General features: G+C 43.3%; 1 protein-coding gene across 3 annotated transcripts in view; it reads left to right on the top strand.

Moving 5' to 3' along the window:
• The window catches only part of mtmr10 (myotubularin related protein 10), a 116514-nt gene extending 97395 nt beyond the window's left edge, over positions 1-19119 (top strand). For all 3 annotated transcript variants that reach the window (XM_063071091.1, XM_063071090.1, XM_063071092.1), the window contains 4 exons: positions 1790-1962; positions 11494-11664; positions 12794-12973; positions 15608-19119. In XM_063071091.1, the coding sequence (XP_062927161.1) occupies positions 1790-1962; positions 11494-11664; positions 12794-12973; positions 15608-16204 (1121 nt within the window). In that variant the 3' untranslated portion in view covers positions 16205-19119. The remainder of the gene's footprint in view (positions 1-1789; positions 1963-11493; positions 11665-12793; positions 12974-15607) is intronic.
• Positions 19120-23813: the final 4694 nt, after the last annotated feature.

Here is a 23813-nt window from a genome sequence, read left to right as displayed (position 1 = left end):
AGGTGGCAGGAAGATGGAGTGAACACGCATTTGGGAAATGGAGGAGATGTGGGTGAAAGAAAGGAAGGCAGTCTCTGATGCCCTGGAAAGGAAGGCTGCATCCTGGGAGCAGATGTGGCAAAGGCGAAGGAATTATGAAAAGGGAATACAATTTTTTTTTACAAGAGATAGGGTGGGAAGGGGTATAGTCAAGATAACTGTGGGAATCGGTAGGTTTATAAAAGATGTCAATTCACAGTTTGTCTCCAGAGATGGAGGCAGAGAGATCGAGAAAGAAAGTTGGAGGCAAAGTTGATAAAATTGAAGAGCTCAGCTTGGGTGCATGAAGCAGCACCAGTGTAGTGGAGGAAGAGTTGGGGAGAATTACCAGGGAAGACTTTGAATATGGACTATTCTACATAGCCGACAAAGAAGCAGGCATAGCTGGGGCCCATGGCTATCCCTCGAGTTTGGAGAGAATGGGAGGAGCTGAAGGAAAAGTTGTGGAGGGTGAGGACCAGTTCTGGCAGACTGATGAAGGTGGTGGTGGAGAAGAATTGGTTGGTTCTTTTGTCAAGAAAGAAGTAGAGAGCTTTGAGGCCTCCTTGATGGGGGATGGAATTGTATAGGGACTTAAGATCCATGGTGAAAATGCGGGCAGTCAGTGCCAAGGAATTGAAAGTTACTGAGGAGATCGAGAATGTGAGAAATGTTGCTGATGTAGCTGGGAAGGAGAGTAGAATGGAATCGAAGTATGATGACATGATTTCAGTGGGGCAAGAGCAAGCAGAGACAACAAGCCAGTTGGGCTTATGGGTCTTTGGTAGGGGGTAGAAGTGTGCAGTGTGGGGTAAGGGAACTTTGGGTTTGGTGGCAGTGGATAGGAATGCTCTAGAGTTGATGAGGTCCAGCAATAGTGTCAGAGAGACAGTTTTCAGATGGCAAACTGGGGTTCTCTTCAAGGAGTAGGTATGAGGAGGTGTCTGAGAGTTGCCACCTGGCCTCAGCAAGGTAGTGGTCAGTGTGCCACACTACAATACCACCCCTTTTGCCTGCAGGTTTGATGGTAAGGTTGGGATTGGTGCAGAAAGAGAGCAGAGCAGTGGATATGGATCAACTGGAAAAATGGCAAGGGAATGGCAGATGAATTTTAACTCAGACAGCCCCCTTGACCAGATCAAGCGAGTCCCATTTCCTTGTGCTTGGCTCATTCCCCTTTAACCCTTTCCTATGTACTGGGTACAGAGACACATGGAATTAATGCAGGCGAGTGAGATTAGTGTAGATTGACATAGACATGGTGGGCCAGGCAACTCCAGAACCAGTATCTGGGTTTCATAGCAGTGTGTATTTACAGTCACGTGCATTTACAGTCATGTGTGTTACAGGGCAGTTGAAAGCTCCTTCATTGATGTGCAGATTATGCATCACTTGAATTTGAGGGGCAGTTATTAACTCATTGGTTCTATTATTTTCATGGCCTGTAACTAACAACATCAGACAGCTGTGAAAGGAATTGTTAACCATAGGTGGACCTCATGGTGCTGCAGATGTCTGGAGTTGTGCTGATGTTCCCCTGTGACCATGTGGCTTTCTTCCCCATTCTTGATGATTGCTGGTTGCTTAATTGGCTTTGGTGTGGTTAAGCTGCAAAAGGAGCTACTGAGGGTATAAGGGAGAATAGGTTACAGAGCTACAGGAAGGGAGCAGGTATATCAGAAGCTCCAGTCATACTGAATCTGAAATGGAACTTGAGTGCTTGGTACAAAGCTTTTCATCAATAATGACCTCATTTGTGTTCCTACACCAGAGGAGGAGGGGCGAGATCTGAGCTGTGTGGTCGCCTCCATCATGCAGTTACTGCTGGATCCTCACTTCCGCACCACTCTCGGCTTCCAGAGCCTGATCCAGAAGGAGTGGGTTGCCGCTGGTTACCGCTTCCTGGACCGATGTAACCACCTCCACGATTCGGAGAAGGATGAGGTGAGCATTACGTGTTTCCATGTTCAGCTGCTGAGCACAGCAGAGTGAGGTTGGTGCCAGGAAACAGAAATCTACAGGAATGGAATGAGTAGCGATAATCTTCCTGATCCTGTAACTGTCATAAAGTTACTCACCGCCAACACTCACAAAATGCTTCCCTGGCTTGTAACATCAGCAACAGATAGGAACCTTTATAAAGTGACTACTCCACCTGTAACACCAGCAACAGATTCTGTAAGCGTCACAAAGTGACTCCTCAGCCTGTATCGCCATCAACAGGTCCCAAAAATATCATAAAGTGTCTCCCTGACCTGTAACACTAGCAACAACTCCTGTACATGTCACAAAGTGACTCCCTGGTGTATAACACCAGCAATAGATCCTGTAACTCATAAAGTGAACAGGCGGATTAGTCACTTCATGACAGTTACTGGGTCTATTGGTTGTGTTACAGACCGAGGAGTCGTTTTGTGACAATTACAGGATCTGTAACTGGCGTTACAGACCGAGGAGTCGCTTTATGACAAGTACGGGATCTGGAACTGGCGTTACAGACCGACGAGTCGCTTTATGACAATTACAGGATCTGTAACTGGCGTTACAGACCGAGGAGTCACTTTATGACACTTACAGGATTTGTTGCTGGTGTTACAGTGGTTGTTTAAAGCACAGAACTAGTCTGGCTATTATCAAACACTTATGTTGTATGTGCCCCACCAAGACTGAGGAGCGAGTTGAGCAAGTTCCGTTTGTTCACTCGTTCTGGTTGCTGATCTCACCCCCTTGCATTCACTCAAGTACATCCCTCCCCTCCGTCACTGGCATCTACAGGAGCACTGCCTAAAGGCAGCAGCATCAATCAGCAATCCACACCATCCAGGCCATACCATTTTCTGGCCAGGAGGTCCCATACCATCAGATTCAAGAACAGCTACTTCCCTTCAACCATTCACTTCTTGAACCGACTGGCACAACCCTAATCACTACCTCAATACAACAACACTATGATCACTTTGCTCTGTTTTTTTAAAATTCTAATTATGTTCTTTCTTGTATAATTTGTGAATAATTTATGTTTAATTAGTTTTCCTTGTGAATACTGCTCATCTCATGTTATGTACCTGTGATGCTTCTGTCAGACTTAGTGAACACTACAGCACTACAGCACACTACCCTTCGGCCCATCTAGTCTGTGCTGAACCATTAATCTTAGTCCCATTGACCTGTACCTGAACCATAGCCCTTCGTATCCTTCCTATCCATATACCTATCCAAATGTCCCTTAAGTGTTGAAATCAAACCTACATCCATCACTTCCACTGGCAGCTCATTCTACTCTCTGACCACCTTCTGGGTGAAGAATCCCCTCATATTCCCCTTAAATATTTCACCTCTCAGCCTTAACCCATGACCTTTAGTTCTAGTCTCACTCAACCTCAGTAGAAAAATCCTGCTTGTATTTACCCTTTCTATACCCCTCATATATCGGTCAAATCATCCCTCAATCATCGAGGTTCCAGGGAATAAAGTCCTAGCCTGTTCAGCATTTCTCTATACTCAGGTCTTTCAATTGTATTTACATCTTTCTTGTAGGTAAGTGACCAAAACAGGACACAATACTCCAAATTAGGCCTCACCAATGTCTTCCACAACTTCAACATAACATCCTAACTCCTGTACATTGATTTATGAAGGGCAATGTGCCAAAAGCTTTCTTTATGACTTCATCTACCTGCGACGCCACTTTCAACAAATTATGGATCTGTATTCCCAGATCAGTGCCCCACTGCTCACTGTGAAAGACACTGGTTGGTCCTACCAAAGTGCAACACCTCACACTTGTCTGCATTAAATTCCATCTGCCATTTTTCAGCCCCTTTTACCATCTGGTTCAGATCCCACTGCAACCTTTAATGGTCTTTCTCACTGTCCAATACACCCCTCAATCTTGGTGTTATCAACAAATTTGCTGATATAGTTTATCACAATATAATCCAGATTGTTGATTTCAATGGACCCAGCACCGTTCCCTGTGGCATACAACTAATCACAAGCCTTCACTCAGAGAGGTGTAGTGCCTGTGACCTCGCTGCTTTGCCTCATATCTCTAGACTCTGTGTCTATCTCCTGAGTTGTACAGATGTAAAAGATCCATTTAAGACCTCCCTCATCTCTTTCTGCTACACTCTGATCTACCAAGGGACCATTTTTTCTGTTATCCTTTTGCTCTTAATTTATCTGCAAAAGCCTTGAAGATTCTCATTCACCTTGTCTGCTGGAGCAACCTCATCATCATCATCAGGTGCCGTGCCCAGTTTGAGCTTTGACTGCCATGGCCCACACACTCCTGTTTTGGGTCAAGTGGATCAATTCATTGGTATTCATTTCCAGTTCTCTGGCTGCTGTCTCCATCATCATTTGTCTTTGTCTTCCTCTTGCTTTCTTCTATATAACCATATAACAATTACAGCACGGAAACAGGCCATCTCGGCCCTTCTAGTCTGTGCTGAACTCTTACTCTCACCTAGTCCCACCGACCTACACTCAGCCCATAACCCTCCATTCCTTTCCTGTCCATATATCTATCCAATTTAACTTTAAATGACAACATCGAACCTGCCTCAACCACTTCTGCTGGAAGCTCATTCCACACAGCTACCACTCTCTGAGTAAAGAAGTTCCCCCTCATGTTACCCCTAATCTTTTGCCCTTTAACTCTCAACTCATGTCCTCTTGTTTGAATCTCCCGCACTCTCAATGGAAAAAGCCTATCCACATCAACTCTATCTATCCCCCTCATAATTTTAAATACCTCTGTTAAGTCCCCCCTCAACCTTCTACGTTCCAAAGAATAAAGACCCAACTTGTTCAACCTTTCACTGTATTTCAATCTTTCCTGTAATTACCTTCCCTTCAATCTTTCCCTTAATTACCGTGCATTCTAACTCCTCTTTCCTAATCACATGTCCAATGAAGTTATGTTGCCTTTTCATGATCTCACACATTATTTCTGTTTTTGTGTTTGCTCTGTTCATGACATCCTCGTTAGATATTCGTTTCATCCATGATATTCTTTGCATCCTCCTCAAAAACCACATCTCTGCTGCTTCAATTCGTTTCCTCATGTTACTAGATATTGTCCGACATTCTGAGCCATATAACATAACTGGATAAACGTAACATTTCAGTACTCTGAGGTGGGTTGTCATGCCTAGTTTAGTATTGGTCAGTATACTCTTCACTCTCATAAAGGTGTCTTTTACCATCCCTATTCTTCTTTTAATGTCTATGTTACACCTGCCATCTGATGTCACCCAGCTTCATTAAATAAATTAAATAAATCAGGGGAGAAAACACACCCTTGTCTAACGCCTCTCTTGATTTTCGTAAACTGACTCACTTCTCCATCTGTTCTTACAGCGGCAGTTTGTTCCCAGTACAGATTTCTGATTAGGTGGAGGTCTTTTGAATCTAGATCTAGAGTTTTCTGTAATATTTCAAATAACTTATTGTGCTTCACTTTATCAAATGCTTTTGTGTAGTCGATAAAACAAACAAATCTTTTTGCACTTGAATAGCTCGTTCTGATAGTATCCTTAACATCAATATTGCGTTTCTTGTACCTTTGTCTTTCAGAAAACCACATTGTTCTTTATCTATTTCAGCTTGTATCTTACTTTGTTCTATTTGTTCTATTACTAACTCATCAGGACCTGCTGCCTCTCCTTTCTTCATCTTATGTACTGCATTACAAACTTCAGATTTTAAAATACTTGGACCTTCAATGTTTTTCTTAATTTCTAGTTTTTCGCCTCGATCGTCTTCAAACAATTCCTGAATTGTTTGAAGATGATCGAGCCACGAACCAATCTTCCGTCCTTGGACTCATTTTACACTGCACGCTGTCGGAGCAGTGCTGCCAGGATAATCAAGGACACGACCCACCCAGCCAACACACTTTTCGTCCCTCTTCCCTCCAGGAGAAGGCTCAGGAGCTTGAAGACTCGTACGGCCAGATTTGGGAACAGCTTCTTTCCAACTGTGATAAGACTGCTGAACAAATCCCGAACCGGATCTGGGCCGTATCCCTCCAAATATCCGGACCTACATCTCGGGTTTTTTTGCACTAACTTGCTTTTCATTTTTGTATTTTCTATTTATGATTTATAAATTAAATTTTTAATATTTACTATCGATTTGTAATCCAGAGAGCGGGATGCGCAGAATCAAATATCGCTATGATGATTGTACATTTTAGTATCAATTATTTGGCGACAATAAAGTAAAAAGAATATACTCAGGCCATCTGTTCATAATCTCGTCTTTTTCCATGATAATGGTACCGTCCTTTGCTTTCAAACATCCACCTGAAGAACAGAGGAGCTTTTTACCAGTGATATTCTTGATCTGTTGATATAATAGGGATTCTTTCTATTTGCTCACATTCCTGCTTTAACCATTCTTCTTTGGCTTTTTGACATAAGCTTTTAACTTTTTTATCTAAGGACTTATATCCTGTAGGATTTGCTTTCTTCTGTCTCCTTTCTTCCATTAGATTTTTGATTTCATCTGTCATCCATTTATTCTTTGTGCTTTTAGGAATCACTGACTTTGCTGATTCTACCAAGGCATCCTTTAGATCATCTTCAATAGATTCTGTTTCTAGACTTTGAAGTCTATTCCTTACTTCAATTGTAAATTTTTGTCTTAAGTTTTCTTCTTTAATTAATTGCAAGTAGTCAAGGGATTGTTCAGGTTTTTGCTTCTTTAGTTTTTTAAGTTTTACTTTTACATGACATGCTACTGGGTTATGGTCACTGTTACAGTCTGCACCTGGATATGTTTTGCATTGAGTCATTTGAGTTTCTAAATCTTTGGTTTATAGATAGATAGATAGATATACTTCATTAATCCCAAGGGAAATTTGGTTTCGTTACAGCAGCACCAACCAAGAATAGAGCGTAAATATAGCAATACAAAAAACCCCAACAATTAAAAACACCAAAATGCAAACTATGCCAGATGGAAAATAAGTCCAGGACCAGTCTATTGGCTCAGGGTGTCTAACCCTCCACGGGAGGAGCTGCACGTTCGATGGCCACAGGCAGGAACGACCTCCCGTGCCGCCAAGTGTTGAATCTCGGTGGAATGTGGCCGAAGTCCAACAGTATAAAGTTCAATATCCAGTCTGCAAACACGTTCCTCCATCGTAATATACCCCGGATTGCACCATCCGTTGTTAGCCAGAACAGTAAGCACTGAACTCCTTTACGATTACCTCTCTCAGTGCACTTCCGGTCAGCCGGAACAGTATTACCCACCAAACTCCTCTTCTCCAAAAGTCTCTGTTGTCTCGACCCGGTCCTCTTTCCTCGGCTTTGTGATCCCCCTCTGTGTGTTTTTCTCCGGATTTCACACGGAAATAGTAATAAAGCCAATTTGATTTCTAGTGTTACTACCTGGACTTTTCCACAAGCATCTTGGATGGTTTTTAAAGTAGGTATTCATAAAGACCTGATTATTCATCTTACACCATTCTACCAATTTCTTACCTCTTTCATTTCTTTCCCCTAGTCCAAATTTTCCTATGGAAACCTTGTCCTACTTTAGCATTTAGATCTCCCATGACAATATCTTGAGATCTGCATCCATTCTTTGCTTGTTCAAGCTCTTCATAGAATTTATCTATATCCTCATTTGTTCCATCTGTTGTTGGTGCATATACCTGTATAATCGCTAAATCAAATGGTTGTCCTCTGAATCTAACAAGGAGCACTCTTTCTGATATTGCCCAATGTCCTAAAACACTTTTTGCCATGTTTTCATCCATATGAATTCCTACTCCATTAGTATGGGATGTTCCAGAAGAATAAATTAGTGTTTTATTTCTATTCTGACAGGTTCCAGCACCTATCCAATGAAGAACTTCGCTAATTCCCATGATGTTAATCTTTAGTCTTTCCATTTCATTTACCACATTGTCCAATCTTCCTGCTTGATATAGTGTTCTTACATTCCAAGTAGCAATAATTTTCTTTGTGTGTTACTTGAATTTTATGAGCAGTAGCTTGATGACGGTCGGGGATCCCCTGCTAACCAGAATCAACCCTACCGAGCGAAGCATCTTCAGAATTGTCTTGAAGATCCTCTTGATGCTGTTGTTGTGAGATACATTTTGTGAGTTTGACCATGGTTTTCTTAGCAAATAGATTCTCGGAAACCTAGTATCTAGCAACGCCTACCATTGGGCGAACTAAAGAAATCGCCATTTCTCTTCGCCATTTCGTTCATCCGCCTGTACTATAGCCGTTGACATTTGAGGTCCTAGCTCATCCGCCTTCTCCACTATAAGTTCAGTTACTGAACCTGCCGGATCTGCCGTTGGCCTTCGCTCGTATCCTGAGCAGGAACCCTTGCAGATGCTACCGTTCCGGGTCAGAGCAGCTGTGGGAGCAATGAATCATTTTTCCCAAGGCTCTCAAAGTCCCCAATCAGAGCCTCATCACCGCTTGCAGTTTAGAGTCATACCTAGTATGAGGAGCAACCTCATGACACCTTTTAACCCTCCTGATTTCCTCAAGTGTTCTCTTGCATTTCTTACACTCAAGTACCTTGTTTGTTCCTGCCTGCCTATACCTGCTGTGCATCTCCTTCTTTTTCTTAACCAGGGGCTCAATATCTCTCAAATACCAAGGTCCCCTAAACCAGTTATTGTCTTTTATTCCCACAGGCACATACAAGATTTGTACTCTCAAAATTTCACTTTTGAAGGCCTCCCATTTACAAAGTACACCTTTTCCAGATAACAGCATTTCCCAATCTACACTTGCTAGATCCTTTCTGATATCATCAAAACTGGCCTTTCTCCATTTTAGAATCTCAACCTGAGGCACATACCTATCCCTTTTCATAATTACCTTGAAGCTAATGGCATTATGATCACTAGATGCAAAGCTCAAAGTACATTTATTATCAAAGTCTGTATACTATATACAATCTTGAGACTCGTCTTCTCACAGGCAGCCACAAAACAAAAAAAAAATCCAATAGAACCCATTTAAAAACACTCAACATACAGAGAGGAAAAAAAAACAAATTGTGCGATCAATAAAAGTAAGCATTCAGAACTGTAGTTGACGAAAGTCAGTCCACAGCCATGAAACCAGCACAGTCGATTCAGGTGCCCATTAGTTGCAGGCAGAGCAGAACAATTCAGCGCAGAGAACTGACGAAACAGCGAGCTGAACAAGCCCATCACTCCGCCACCCCCCTGCTGTTCCAACACTGGCCTGCTGCTTAAATCGTCCAAAGCTTGGCTCGTTGCTCATTGCCCACTCTTGGACCCTGGCCCTGCTGCTTTGATTCGGCCCGGCGCTCAAACTGATCAAACCTCAGGTCTTTCTTCGTTCTTGGGCCTGGGCTCCGCCTCAACTCTTCTTCGCCTCAGCTCTGCTGCACTGAGTTGCCCCCAAGTCTGCTCCAGCAGTGGCCGAACATTGGCTCATGTCTGGGCTAAGCCGCCCCAATTCAGCCCATAAACACCACACCACAACCATTCTGCACCTTTGAGACTTCAGTTCACACCACAAAAATGCCAGAATGTACAGGCAGTTCAAAATCTCAACACCAAAGGGAAGTTGCAGGCTATTGATTGCAGTGAATGTTTACCAGAAAAGGTGTGAGTAATAAAGTAGTTAGTTTTGTTTGCTACTGAGCTTCGTCAGTGCCATCTTAAACCAAGCTGGAGCCTGTACAAAATCTTCTGTCCACCGCTGTCTCATTCCCTGATGGGTCGAATATCACACTCTTTCTAGTTAGCACTTCTACACACTGATTAAGGAAACTTTCCTCAACATATTTGACAAACCCTTTCCCATCCAGCTCTTTTAAATATGGGAGTCCCAGTCAATATGTGGAAAGTTAACACCTCCTGTAACAACCTTATGTTTCTTGCAACAATCTGTTATTTCTCTAAATCCTGAAGACTGTGGGGTGGTCTATAATATAATCCCATCACCTTTCTTACACCTCAGTTCTATCTATAAAGCCTCACTAGCAGTCTGTGACTCGTGATGCTACACCCCCTTTAATCCCTCCCACTTTGTCACATTTAAAACACCAGAATCACAAAACATCGACCTCAAGTTGTGTTCCTTTTGGATTTATTAAACTCATTAAATTATCAATGATTGAAGAACACTTGCCCTTGGTTCAGACTCAATCAGTTTTATCACCATATAGTGAAATTGGTTGTTTTGTGGCAGCAGGCCAGTGCAGTGCATGACATAAAATCACTAAAAAAGTAAATAGATCTATAATTAGAACAAAATAACAATAAGGCATCGCGGACCATTCACGAATCTGCTGGCTAAGGAGGAGAACTATTCCTTAAAACAATAATTGTGGGTCTTGAGTCTCCTTTACCTCCTTGCTGAAGGTTGTAATAAGAAAAGGGCATGTCGCGAATGGTGAGGGATTTGATGATGAATGGATGCCACCTTTTTGAAACACTTCCTTTTGAATTTGCCTTGATGCTGAGGAGATTAGTGCTCATGATCCTTTAACATCTGCCGGACAATGCTGAGGATGTTCTACGAGTCTGTGGTGGCCAGTGCTATCATGTTTGTAGTTGTGTGCTGGGGCAGCAGGCTGAGGGTAGCAGACACCAACAGAATCAACAAACTCATTCGTAAGGCCAGTGATGTTGTAGGGATGGAACTGGACTCTCTGACGGTGGTGTCTGAAAAGAGGATGCTGTCTAAGTTGCATGCCATCTTGGACAATGTCTCCCGTCCACTACATAATGTACTGGTTGGGCACAGGAGTACATTCAGCCAGAGACTCATTCCACCGAGATGCAACACAGAGCGTCGTAGGAAGTCATTCCTGCCTGTGGCCATCAAACTTTACAACTCCTCCCTTGGAGGGTCAGACACCCTGAGCCAATAGACTGGTCCTGGACTTATTTCATAATTTACTGGCATAATTTACATATTACTATTTAACTATTTATGGTTTTATTACTATTTATTATTTATGGTGCAACTGTAACGAAAACCAATTTCCCTCGGGATCAATAAAGTCTGACTATGACTATGATGGAGCTGGGTGAGTTTTCGACCCTCTGCAGCTTTTTCTGATCCTCCATACCAAGTGAGGATGCAGTCAGTCGGAATGCTCTCCATGGTACATCTGTAGAAATTTACTAGAGTCTTCGGTGACGTTCAGGATCTCACATATGAAATATAGCTGCTGTTATGCTTTCTTTGTGATTGCATCAATATGCTGGGCTCAGGATAGATCCTCAGAGATGTTGATGCCCAGGAACTTAAAGCTGCTCACCTTTTCCGCTTCTGACCCCTCAATGATGACTGGTGTGTGTGCCCTTGTCTTACCTTCTTGGAGTTCACTTAGTCCTACTGATGTTGTTGTGACACCGCTCCCGACACTTTGAGATTTGGGGTGAGACGGTCAATTGTTGCTGTTCTCCTTTAACAGTGCAACTGTGTCAAGTTCTTTATGTACCAACAGTGTCCGCTCTTCTTGCTCTTCCTGGATTGTGTGTGGCAGTTACTGCAGCAGTTCCCAGCTGCCTTTGAGTTCACTGAGACCTACCTGACGGTGTTATATGACAGCTCGAGGATACCCCTGTTTGGGACCTTCCTTTTCAACAGCCAACACCAACGGATGCAGCAGAGCCAGGTGCGTGAACTGGGTTTTCCTTCATCTTGGGTGTCCCAGTGAAACTTTCCTTCAGGTCCACACTGTTGTTGAGATAACAGTACTCCTGGGAGATGTTGACTGAAATGCAGTTCCAGAGGCCTAGTGACTACCCACAGGCATTAGGGGGTGGAGCATACAACATTATGTCACAGTACAGGCCGTTTGGCCCATGATGTTGTGCTCACCTTTTAACCTACTTTAAGATCAATCTCACCATATGACTGGAGCCGATTTAGACTATCTGGCCCATCGAGTCTGCTCTGCCATTCTATCATGGCTGATCTCCTCATCCCCACACGGGGAGGGAATCACTGTGGAACTGGTGACTGACAGCCTGTCCACTGACTGTAAAGCTGAAGGCACCACAGAGGCAGTACCGTCCCCCCCCGCCCTCCTATATAGTCCTTCATTTTTTTTTTATCATTGCTGTGTATACCTAGAGGCTCTTAAATGCCCCAGTGTATCTGCCCCTACCACCACCCCTGGCAGGATGTTCCACCACTCTGAGTGAAAAGCTTACCTGACATTCTCCTATACTTTACTTCAATCACCTTAAAATTATGCTCCCTCATATTAGCTGTTGCCACCCTGGGAAAAGTCTTTGCTGTCCACTCCATCCATGCCTCTAATATCTAGTAATTCTCTATCAAGTTGCCTCTCAGCCTCCTCCGCTCCAAGCCCACTCAACCTTTCATTGTCATCCAAGGTTGCCTACTTTTGCATTTTCTGCTTTTCACCCATTGCAGAAAATTCTGGCCCTGAAACCTTTTTAAATGACTGCTATTTGTCAGATGGTGTCTCACGCACAAGTTTCTGCTCCTAATCGTCTCTTTCACTGTCAAGGTGAGCCTTCCCCCAGGTTAGGACCAAAACTTGAGAAGCACCTTCACCTTGCTGTAACTGTGTGGAACCCCACAGAATTATGATCAGTCGTACTCCCCACTGACAGCTCTAACACCTACCTGGTTTCATTTCTGAAGATACTGTCAAGTGCCCCTCCCCTTTCACTGGAAAACTTGATGATTGCCTCAGTCAGAATATCAAATATTTATATTTTGAATTGTGCTAGATGTGCAGCAATTGCGAAATTTATTCTCTTTCTTGGCAGGATTTTGCTGCAAATGGGAATCTTCAGGGTGAAGGGAAGAACCTTGAGTTTCCTTCTGTGTGGAACTGGTCTCTGCAGTTCACGGCCAAGGATCTGACTCTCTTCAACAACCCTCTGTACGTCGGCAAAAGTGTCAGCTGTGTGCAGAATGGGACAATCAAATCCTTCAAGAGAGCCAAGGTGAGAGAGCCTGCGAGTTGTTGCCTTCTCATGTGGTTTCTGAGAGATCACTTCTCAGCTCTGGATGCTCCTTCCATACATCCTGGGGAGGATTTCTTTTTGTTCAATGTAGTTGATCAGCTGTTTAGACAAACATATTTTCCCATTTTTGGTATCACTCAGACCCCAAAGACAACTTATAACAATGGCTCTACCTCCATCCGCAGTGTTACTGTGTTCTGTTCATCTGATGCCTAAATCTGTGTCTGAGTTTCTGTTACTTGCATGTGTGCTCAACCTGAATGTTGCTCAGAAGCCTGCTCCTGCTCCTTCCTCTGTTAGCCCTGGAATTACTGATGAACACTTACCTTTGCTTAATGACTGATTTGATTTTTAATTCTCACCCTTTCCAAATCCCATGTGCTGCTGCCTCTGTGACCCTTGCTCCACCCTCAATGGACAGGCCGTCGGTCACCAGCTCCACAGTGATTCCCTCCCTAAACCTCTTGGCTTCTCCTTCTTGTAGACACTTCTTGAACCCTTCCTCTTTGACCAAGCTTGTAGTTCCTGCCCTGTGTGCCTCAGCGTTAATGTTGTTTGAGTATCACCCCTGACAAGAGGTGGTTTACCAACTAAAGGCTATCAAAACATAAATAATCAAAATATTCGAGACACTCCAAGAGCTCAGGTGCTTTGTGAGAAATTACTGGTCAGCATGTTCCTTTAAAGTGAAGTGCAAAGCTGACAAGATTAGAAACATAGGGTGAGGCGGGGTATGGAGACTCAGGTCAAGAAAAAGAGGCATATTTCAGATTTACACAACCTAGATCAAGCAAATTCCTTGACGTGTTTAAGAGGTATAGGAGTACGCTTATGAGAGATAGTAGGAAGGCAAAAAGAAGATTGGAGTTGGCTTTAGCAGATCAGATAAAGGAGATCTCTAAGAGATTGGTAAGTTCTATTATGAGTAAAAGGGAAACAATGTGGCTGTCAGGAGGAAAAGGAGATGGCAATGGCAAGCTGTAAAAGGAATATTTCTACTCTGTATTTATTGTGGAAATTACGGAAGCTGAGGAACTAAAGGGAAAGAATAGGAATGTTTTGGAAGATACCAGACGGTTCACAAAACTAGCCCCATTGTAGAAGAGGCATATTAAGTTTAAAAAATCCCCAAGACCTGACCAAGTACATGGGGTACATGTCCACAGATCCCTGAAAGTTGCCTCACAGGTGGATAGGGTAGTTAAGAAAGCTTATGGGGTGTTAGCTTTCATAAATCAAGGGATAGAGTTTAAGAGGCGCGATGTAATGATGCAGCTCTATAAAACTCTGGTTAGGCCACACTTGGAGTACTGTGTCCAGTTCTGGTCGCCTCACTATAGGAAGAATGTGGAAGCATTGGAAAGGGTACAGAGGAGATTTACCAGGATGCTGCCTGGTTTAGAAAGTATGCATTATGATCAGAGATTAAGGGAGCTAGGGCTTTACTCTTTGGAGAGAAGGAGGATGAGAGGAGACATGATAGAGATGTACAAGATAATAAGAGGAATAGATAGAGTGGATAGCCAGCGCCTCTTCCCCAGGGCACCACTGCTCAATACAAGAGGACATGGCTTTAAGGTAAGAGGTGGGAAGTTCAAGGGGGATATTAGAGGAAGGTTTTTTACTCAGAGAGTGGTTGGTGCGTGGAATGCACTGCCTGAGTCAGTGGTGGAGGCAGATACACTAGTGAAGTTTAAGAGACTACTAGACAAGTATATGGAGGAATCTAAGGTTGGGCTTATATGGGAGGCCGGGTTTGAGCGTCGGCACAACATTGTGGGCCGAAGGGCCTGTGCTGTGCTGTACTATTCTATGTTCTGTGTAAGTGTACCCTAGGCAAGTAGTGGTGAATCTCTTCGTCTGCCCAAATTGGCATTAATCTTCTAAAAAAAGGTATTTTGTGATTTTGAACAGGGATGATAGTTGGTCAATGAATTAGTAACAACAATTATGGCCTTTTTTAAGGAAAAAAGATGAACACTGTTGGTTAATTATCTATATTAATTGTATTACTATTAATAAAAGTATAACGAAGACAGAAATAAATTAAGCATTTTAGAAAATCTGTTCAAAAATTATTAATCTTTTAAAAAGACAATTGATAAAGTAATGTGATTCCTAAATAGTATTTTTGTTATAACAGTTTACTGTCCAAATACTGATGTGTCTATGAGGATTTCAAAACGTATCATCCAACGTCAAGTACTCTCCAACTGCCTAGCTGGCGTCAAACCAGCATGGGACATATCTCAACACTCTCGAAATGTAGAAGAGTAATCCACTGCTTCTTTGGCAGGAAAGATAATCATTAGATAGCTTTGTATTATGGGTGGGGGTTTAAAGAAAATCAAGGGGCGTCACTGCATGCTGTGTGCCGACAAAATTTTTGCATGCCATGGGTTCACCACCGCTGTGGGTTCTGGAGGTAGTTGGTGAGAGAGGTGAGTGGATTCAGTCTGCAGACTAAAGGTGGGGAGATATGGAGAAGGTCATTTGCACAAGGTGGGAGGCAGGAGGAGTGAGTGAGATTGGAAGGGGAATCACATTCCTCTCCACTGCTCACTGCAGGAATGCAGATGAGTAACTTTTTATTTTATGCTTAATTCTTATCAGAAAAGTTCTTCATCCTCCATCTACTCTGTGTACACTGTGAAGAATGGACGACTGAGTGACCAGCCTGATTTCTTCCCACGCAAGAACTCGACGATACAAAGACCAAATCTTGACTTGGCAGAGCTGAACGAGAGCCACGATCGACACATGGAACGCTACTTCAGGGACTGGCTCTCAAAGCCCTTGGACCTGCACGGACTGCTCTTGCCGTACCTCAGCAGCCCACATACTCAGCTGTGGAGGCAGTGTTACCTCCGCTGGATTCCTGAGGCTCAGATCACCAATGGAGGCTTCATCAGTGCTTTTCACCAGATCTCAGTACTGGCTAACGACATTGAAGCACTCCAGCAACGCCTTCGGCAGTACAGCAGTGAACCCCTGCTCTCAGACGCTCCACAGGACAAATGCAGGATGTACTTCCGGGCTGAGGATTTCACCGAAACACCAGGGACACCAGACTATTTCTCCTCATCCTTTCCCTTCTCTCCCATTGGGAATCTCTGTCGACAGAGCATTCTGGGAACGCCACTAAGCAAATTCCTGCTAACTGGTGCCAAAATGTGGCCTTCTACGGAAACCCTGGCCAATGAAGACTGACGATCCCAGGGTGATGGACACTTGACACCAAAGGCCAAAAGCTAAATCTAATCAAACTGAAACTGAGGACCCATGAAAATAATTATCTTAGATATTTGCACAGAGGATGAAGAAGAAACCACTTACTGTAAAGATAGGATGTCCCTCGGGTGTTCTATAAATCCGCTGAAGTAACAATTGTAAACATAACCTGCCTCCTTTTCGTCTAACCTGACACCCCAGTGTTAAGCGTTGGATAGTGGTTTGAGCACAAGGTTTAAATCTGGGGCCCAGTCTAAACAAATTCAAAGTCTGCTCGGCTAGAATAAGTATCTCAACAAAAGAAATGTTGCACTATTTGTAAATTCACTGAGTGCCTGAAATATAAAGCATTTTGCAGCACTAATACCCTCCCTAGTGGCCACGTGTGCCTGTACAGTTTACATAAATCTTAAGAACTGTTATTCCTGTAAAAATTATTCTTGTATATTGAAAGAGAGAACTTCTGATCAGGTTGAATTTGAGTACTGTTCTGTGGAGATTGTCTGATCACCCGAATCCCCACGGTCTCGAGACATAGACTTTCTGGAGCTACAGGCCTTGGAGGAACATTCATCTCAACGTTATTTTAGCCAGCAGTGCCTCTCGAAGTTTTACTTCTCACAGCAGCTCATCAAACAGCACCATGCGTACTGGGATGTTCACAGTTAACGAATGATACCTGAAATACAGAACTTTGAATATTGAACGTCAGAGCTTAAGCACTCCAACGATTGTTCCCATGACCCTATGCACTCTGACGTAACACAGTCCCCAGTATTGACCCTGATGTACCAATTCTCCACAATGTACAGCCCCTGGTGTACTGATTCTCCCCAGGGTACAGTCTGTGATGTACCACCTCTCTCAGGGGTACAGTCAGTAGAGGTATCAACTCTCCCTGGGTACAGTCCCTAGGGGTACTGACTATCCTCACATTTGAAGCTTAACTCTTGAAACTTTAAGTGCCTGACTTTTGAAACTCTGTTGTAAACACACTTGTGACAATGTTTGATGTAATTTTTTCCATGTTGCATTATAGCAGTGTGATTAGGAAGGCAATGCAACTCTTGAACTGACTACTAAAAGAATTCCTGTTTGAGTGGCTGAACTTTAGAACTTACACAGGGCAATGGTATCTAAACTAGATTTTAAAGCAGTCTCATTAAAGCTGCAAGCTCAGGCCAGCCCTTCTGTGTTGAGAATAATCCAGCTGCCGTTCCACAAAATGGGTACTGTCTTCATTCCTAGCAGTGCGCATCAACCCATTTATGATTAACAGCAGTCTCAGTTATCTTCAGTGAATCAACATGGGAAATTTGTGGGGTTGAGGGTGAACTAACTGTGAGGAAGGATCCGGAAGCTCATTGTATAGCAGTGAGCTGTGGGCTCTGTATGTCTTCAGTAAATGTATGAATCCTGGATTCCACAGATTCCTATTGAACGTATGCTAGCTAGCTGAAATCGCACAAGTAGGCATTGAACTCCTTAGGTTTTGCCATAAATGCAGCAGGATTGGGTACTAAAGGCTGCTTAGATCAGGAGAAAGGAAAGCAATGAGTTGGGAAATCTCTTGCTTATTAAATGCAGGTCTGTCAGACTCCGGCCCAAACATTAACCAGGCTTCTGTCTTTCAAATGCTGCTCTTCAATAGAACTTGCACTTTATCCTAACTAATTACCAGCCCCAAACATTAACCAGGCTTCTGTCTTTCAAATGCTGCTCTTCAATAGAATTTGCACTTTATCCTTACTAATTACCAGCCCCTGGTGTACCGACTCTCCCTGTGGTTACTGCCTTTTAACCCTTGTTAGGACATGCTCTGATAACTGCTGTAGTTCTTTTATAATCCTCCATGTCCTCACGAGAAACTGTGGCTGAATGAAACCCAGTGAACTGATGTGGAAGATTAATTCTGCTTCATCTGGAATCCACAGCCAGATTCTCTCTCAGTACAATCATAACATTCTTCACATTTCCCAAAACAACATTGAAGTAGGTTCTGAACATTTACAAGAAGAGGAAAATACTGGACAAGCAGCATCTGCAGAGTGTGGTGGAGAATTTGGGCCTGGCCATTTCGCCAAACAACAGCAAAATCACCAAAAATTGTGTTTAACTCTGATCAGTCTTCACCACTGGAAGGAACTGGTTTTGTTAGTTTTGAGTTTAGTTTAAATTCTTCCACAACACTGTGGTCTGCTTTTAAATTAAATCATTTGCAGCTTCTGATAAATCTCCTTACAGTAATTTATTTACAGCCATTTGCTTAGTGTTATTCTGTTGCACAAGGGGATATACCATTTAAGATACATGAAACATTTATATCCTGCTCCTGTATCAGCCCCTGTGATAAAACCTCCAACTAGATCTATTCTGGAAAACTCAGCATGAGGGTCCTAATTGCCCTCAGGCAGAATTTTTTAAAAAAAACAAAACTACCAGCAACATTTGAATAAATGTGATAAAGTGTTTCTGCAAAATGTTCATTAAAATCCACCTGCTTTGATCAGTTTTTGCAGTGTTTCATACCCTTTAGCTCGAGTCTTATGGAGATTATTCATAAATAACTGGACCATTTTCAGAAGCTCAGATGCAACAAACCTGGGAGCTGTGCACATGCCTGGACAGCAGCGTTACCGATCTACTGTAGTTTAGGCACATTAACTCCAGTACAGACCAGTAAATGAAATATTCCTAGTAGACTGTCAGTCTGTATTTGCATTTCTCTATTTTGCTATTTATTCAAGGCCTGCTTTATTTCATTACACATTTGGCAGGTGTTTCTGTGAGTGAGGGTATTTTGGCTGTGTTGCATTGTATCTATCACAAAGTCTTTCCACACTGTTTACCACTTCAGCCAGAGTGCTTTATGTGAAGCAATAAATCCTGTATATTGGTGTAAATATCTTCCTGGAGTCCATTTACTTCCTATTGGACAGTGAGTATTACCGAACAGTGGGAGCACTGAGTCTACATTTTTAATTAAATCACATTTTCTACCATCTATATCCCAGAGTGCGTTATACAGGGGCCCAAACAAAACTGCAAAAGGATATGACAGCACACAGGATATCAGCAATTGGGGGCTTAAGGACAGTCTGAGCTGCCCGCGGACAGCTGCGACCGGCCGCTTCCAGGACAGTCTGAGCTGCCCGCGGACGGCTGGGACTGGCCGCTTCCAGCATTCTCAGCAGGTGAGGAATTGCTAAGTCTAGGATGTGCTACTGAATGTTGGCACTTCTGCCTTTCCCATCCATCACTTGATTTCCATGGAATTCCCTGGCAATATACTGAGCATGCAGGTGTAGGGTGAGACAGGAAAGATAGAACATAGAAAACCTACAGCACAATACAGGCCCTTTGGCCCACAAAGTTGTGCAGAACATGTCTCTACCTTAGAAATTACTAGACTTACCCATAGCCCTCTATTTTTCTAAGCTTCATCTACCTATCCAAAAGTCTCTTAAAAGACCCTATCGTATCTGCCTCCACCATGGTTGCCAGCAGCCCATTCCATGCACTCACCACTCTCTGAGTAAAAAACTTAACCCTGACATTTCCTCTGTACCTTCGCCCCAGCACCTTAAACCTCTGTCCTCTTGTGGCAACCATTTCAGCCCTGGGAAAAAGCCTCTGACTATCCACATGGTCAATGCCTCTCATCATCTTATACACTTCTATCAGTTCACCTCTCATCCTCCGTCGCTCCAAGGTGAAAAGGCTGAGTTCACTCAACCTGTTTTCATAAGGCATGCTCCCCAAGCCAGGCAACATCCTTGTAAATCTCCTCTGCACCCTTTCTATGGCTTCCACATCCTTCCTGTAGTGGGGCAACCAGAACTGAGCACAGTACTCCAAGTAGGGTTTGACTAGGGTCCCAAATAGCTGCAACATTACCTCTTGGCTCCTAAATTCAATTCCACGATTGATGAAGGCAAATTGATGTATGCCTTCCTAACCACAGAGTCAACCTGCACAGCTGCTTTGAGCGTCCTATGGACTCGGACCCCAAGATCCCTCTGATCCTCACACTGCCAAGAGTCTTACCATTAGTACTATATTCTGCCATCGTATTTGACCTACCAAAATGAACCACTTCACACTTACCTGGGTTGAACAGATTTAAAAGGAACATGTGGGACAACTTTTATAAGACCGTAAGCCCATAAAATAAAGGAGCAGAACTACGCCATTTGGCCCACTGAGTCTGCTGCACCATATCTGATCCAATTTTCCCTCTCAGCCCCAACCTCTTCCTCCTCCCCCTATTCTTTCATGCCCGACCAATCAACCTCTGCCTTGAATATACTGTACATAAAGACTTGCCTCCACAGCTGCTTGTGGCAAAGAATTCCACTGTTACATAGAACATAGAAACATAGAAAATAGGTGCAGGAGTAGGCCATTCGGCCCTTCGAGCCTGCACCGCCATTTATTATGATCATGGCTGATCATCCAACTCAGAACTCCGCCCCAGCCTTCCCTCCATATCCCCTGACCCCCGTAGCCACAAGGGCCATATCTAACTCCCTCTTAAATATAGCCAATGAACTGGCCTCAACTGTTTCCTGTGGCAGAGAATTCCACAGATTCACCACTCTCTGTGTGAAGAAGTTTTTCCTAATCGCGGTCCTAAAAGGCTTCCCCTCTATCCTCAAACTGTGACCCCTCGTTCTGGACCTCCCCAACATCGGGAACAATCTTCTTGCATCTAGCCTGTCCAATCCCTTTAGGATCTTATACGTTTCAATCAGATCCCCCCTCAATCTTCTAAATTCCAACGAGTACAAGCCCAGTTCATCCAGTCTTTCTTCATATGAAAGTCCTGCCATCCCAGGAATCAATCTGGTGAACTTTCTTTGTACTCCCTCTATGGCAAGGATGTCTTTCCTCAGATTAGGGGACCAAAACTGCACACAATACTCCAGGTGTGGTCTCACCAAGGCCTTGTACAACTGCAGTAGTACCTCCCTGCTCCTGTACTCGAATCCTCTCGCTATAAATGCCAGCATACCATTCGCCTTTTTCACCGCCTGCTGTACCTGCATGCCCACTTTCAATGACTGGTGTATAATGACACCCAGGTCTCATTGCACCTCCCCTTTTCCTAATCAGCCACCATTCAGATAATAATCTGTTTTCCTATTTTTGCCACCAAACTTCACATTTATCCACATTAAATTGCATCTGCCATGAATTTGCCCACTCACCCAACCTATCCAAGTCACCCTGCATCCTCTTAGCATCCTCCTCACAGCTAACACTGCCACCCAGCTTCGTGTCATCTGCAAACTTGGAGATGCTGCATTTAATTCCCTCATCCAAGTCATTAATATATATTGTAAACAACTGGGGTCCCAGCACTGAGCCTTGCGGTACCCCACTAGTCACCACCTGCCATTCTGAAAAGGTCCCATTTATTCCCACTCTTTGCTTCCTGTCTGCCAACCAATTCTCCACCCACCCCAATACCTTACCCCCATCCCATTCCCATTCTGATATGTCTATCCATGGCCTCCTCTACTGTAAAGATGAAGCCACACTCAGGTTGGAGGAACAACACCTTATATTTCTTCTGGGTAGCCTCCAACCTGATGGCATGAACATTGACTCCTCTAACTCTAACTTCCGCTAATGCCCCACCTCCCCCTTGTACCCCATCCGTTATTTATTTATATACACACATTCTTTCTCTCTCTCTCTCTCCTTTTTCTCTCTCTGTCGCTCTGACTATACCCCTTGCCCATCCTCTGGGTTTCCCCCCCCCCCTTTTCCTTCTCCCTGGGACTCCTGTCCCATGATCCTCTCGTATCCCTTTTGCCAATCAACTGTCCAGCTCTTGGCTCCATCCCTCCCACTCCTGTCTTCTCCTATCATTTCCGATCTCCCCCTTCCCCTCCCACTTTCAAATCTCTTACTAGCTCTTCCTTCAGTTAGTCCTGACGAAGGGTCTCGGCCCGAAACGTCGACTGTACCTCTTCCTAGAGATGCTGCCTGGCCTGCTGCGTTCACCAGCAACTTTGATGTGTGTTGCAACAACATCATAGTCCTGCCTCAGTGAAGTGTTCTTTTAAAGTGACCTGTGGGTTCATAACACTTCCCCCCAAAAAGGAAAATTGTAACTGCAAACTACAGTATGTAAAACAATACATGTCTGGTTACCATATAACACATTGCAGAAACATATACAAATACCAGATTCTACTTCACTATTAAAAATGCATTGCAAGCTTAACATCTAGAAAGACAATCAGCAATTACATTATCTTTGCCTTTAATGTGAGTTATCATAAGATCATATTCCTGCAAAGTCAGACTACACTTTAACAACCTTCTGTTTTTGTCCTTCATCTCACTCAAAAACACCAATGGATTATGATCTGTGTAAACCACAAGTGGTTTCTGAGCTGGGCAAACACAAACATCAAAATGCTGCAAAGCTAAAATAAGTGACAACAATTCTCTCTCGATGGTAAAATAATTTATTTGATGCTCATTGAATTTCCTTGAAAAGTAAGCTACAAGATGTTCAATCATTCTTTTGTAATAACCTGCAGCTTCATCACTGGCATCCACAGCTATAGAGAATGGCTTCGTAAAATCAGGTACTCGGAGCACAGGTTGATGACATAAAATGGCTTTTAACTGATCAAGTGCCTTCTTTCAAGGTTCTGTCCAAACAAACTTTTCACCCTTCCTCAGGAGGTTAGTCAAAGGAAGAGCAATATCAGCAAAGTTCTTACAGAACTTACGATAATATCCAACCATTCCCAAAAATCTTCGGAGAGCCTTTTTCCCAGTTGGAATGTGAACTTCAGAAATTGCCTAAACAGGAGCTAACTCACCTTGACCTACCACATAAACAAGATGGGTCACAGTGGCATGGCTAAATTCACGCTTAGCTAAGTTAACTAAGTTAACTAAGGTTGGCCTTCAAAAGCTTTTCAAGCAACTCTTCCACTGCAGAGATATGAGCTTCCCAAGTGTCATTTCCCGCAACTAAATCATCAATATAAGCATCTGTATGTTTTAAATCTTGAATTACAGAATTAATCATTCTCTGAAATGTTCCTGGAGCATTTTTCATTCCAAACAGCAGAACATTGTATTCAAACAACCCAGAAGATGTCACAAACGTAGAAATGTCTCTACCTCTATCTGTCAATGGAACACACCAGTATCCTTTCAACAGATCAATCTTTTTAAAGAACTTAGCTTTTCCAACTTTGTCTATGCAATCATCCACCCTAGGGATGGGACAAGCATCTGTTTTTGTTACAGCGTTCACCTTTCTATAATCAGTGCAAAACCTAATACTACCATCTGGTTTAGGCACAATAACGCAAGGTGAACTCCAATGTGAATTCAAAGGCTGAATAATACGATTTTCAGCATATATTCAATTTCTTGTTCAGCCAATTTACATTTTTTCACATTCATGCGATAGGGGTGTTGTTTAATCGGCTTGGCATTCCCTACATCTACATCACATGATGTGACTATGGTTCGATTCGGGACCATAAGACAAAGGAGCAGAAGTAGACCATTCGGCACATCGAGTCTGCTCCGCCATTTTATCATGAGCTGA

The sequence above is a fragment of the Mobula hypostoma genome, chromosome 18, assembly GCF_963921235.1.
Source record: "Mobula hypostoma chromosome 18, sMobHyp1.1, whole genome shotgun sequence".
NCBI classification, from domain to species: domain Eukaryota; kingdom Metazoa; phylum Chordata; class Chondrichthyes; order Myliobatiformes; family Myliobatidae; genus Mobula; species Mobula hypostoma.
The sequence above is the reverse complement of the archived record's forward strand: the minus strand, read 5'-3'. Positions and strand labels throughout refer to the sequence as shown.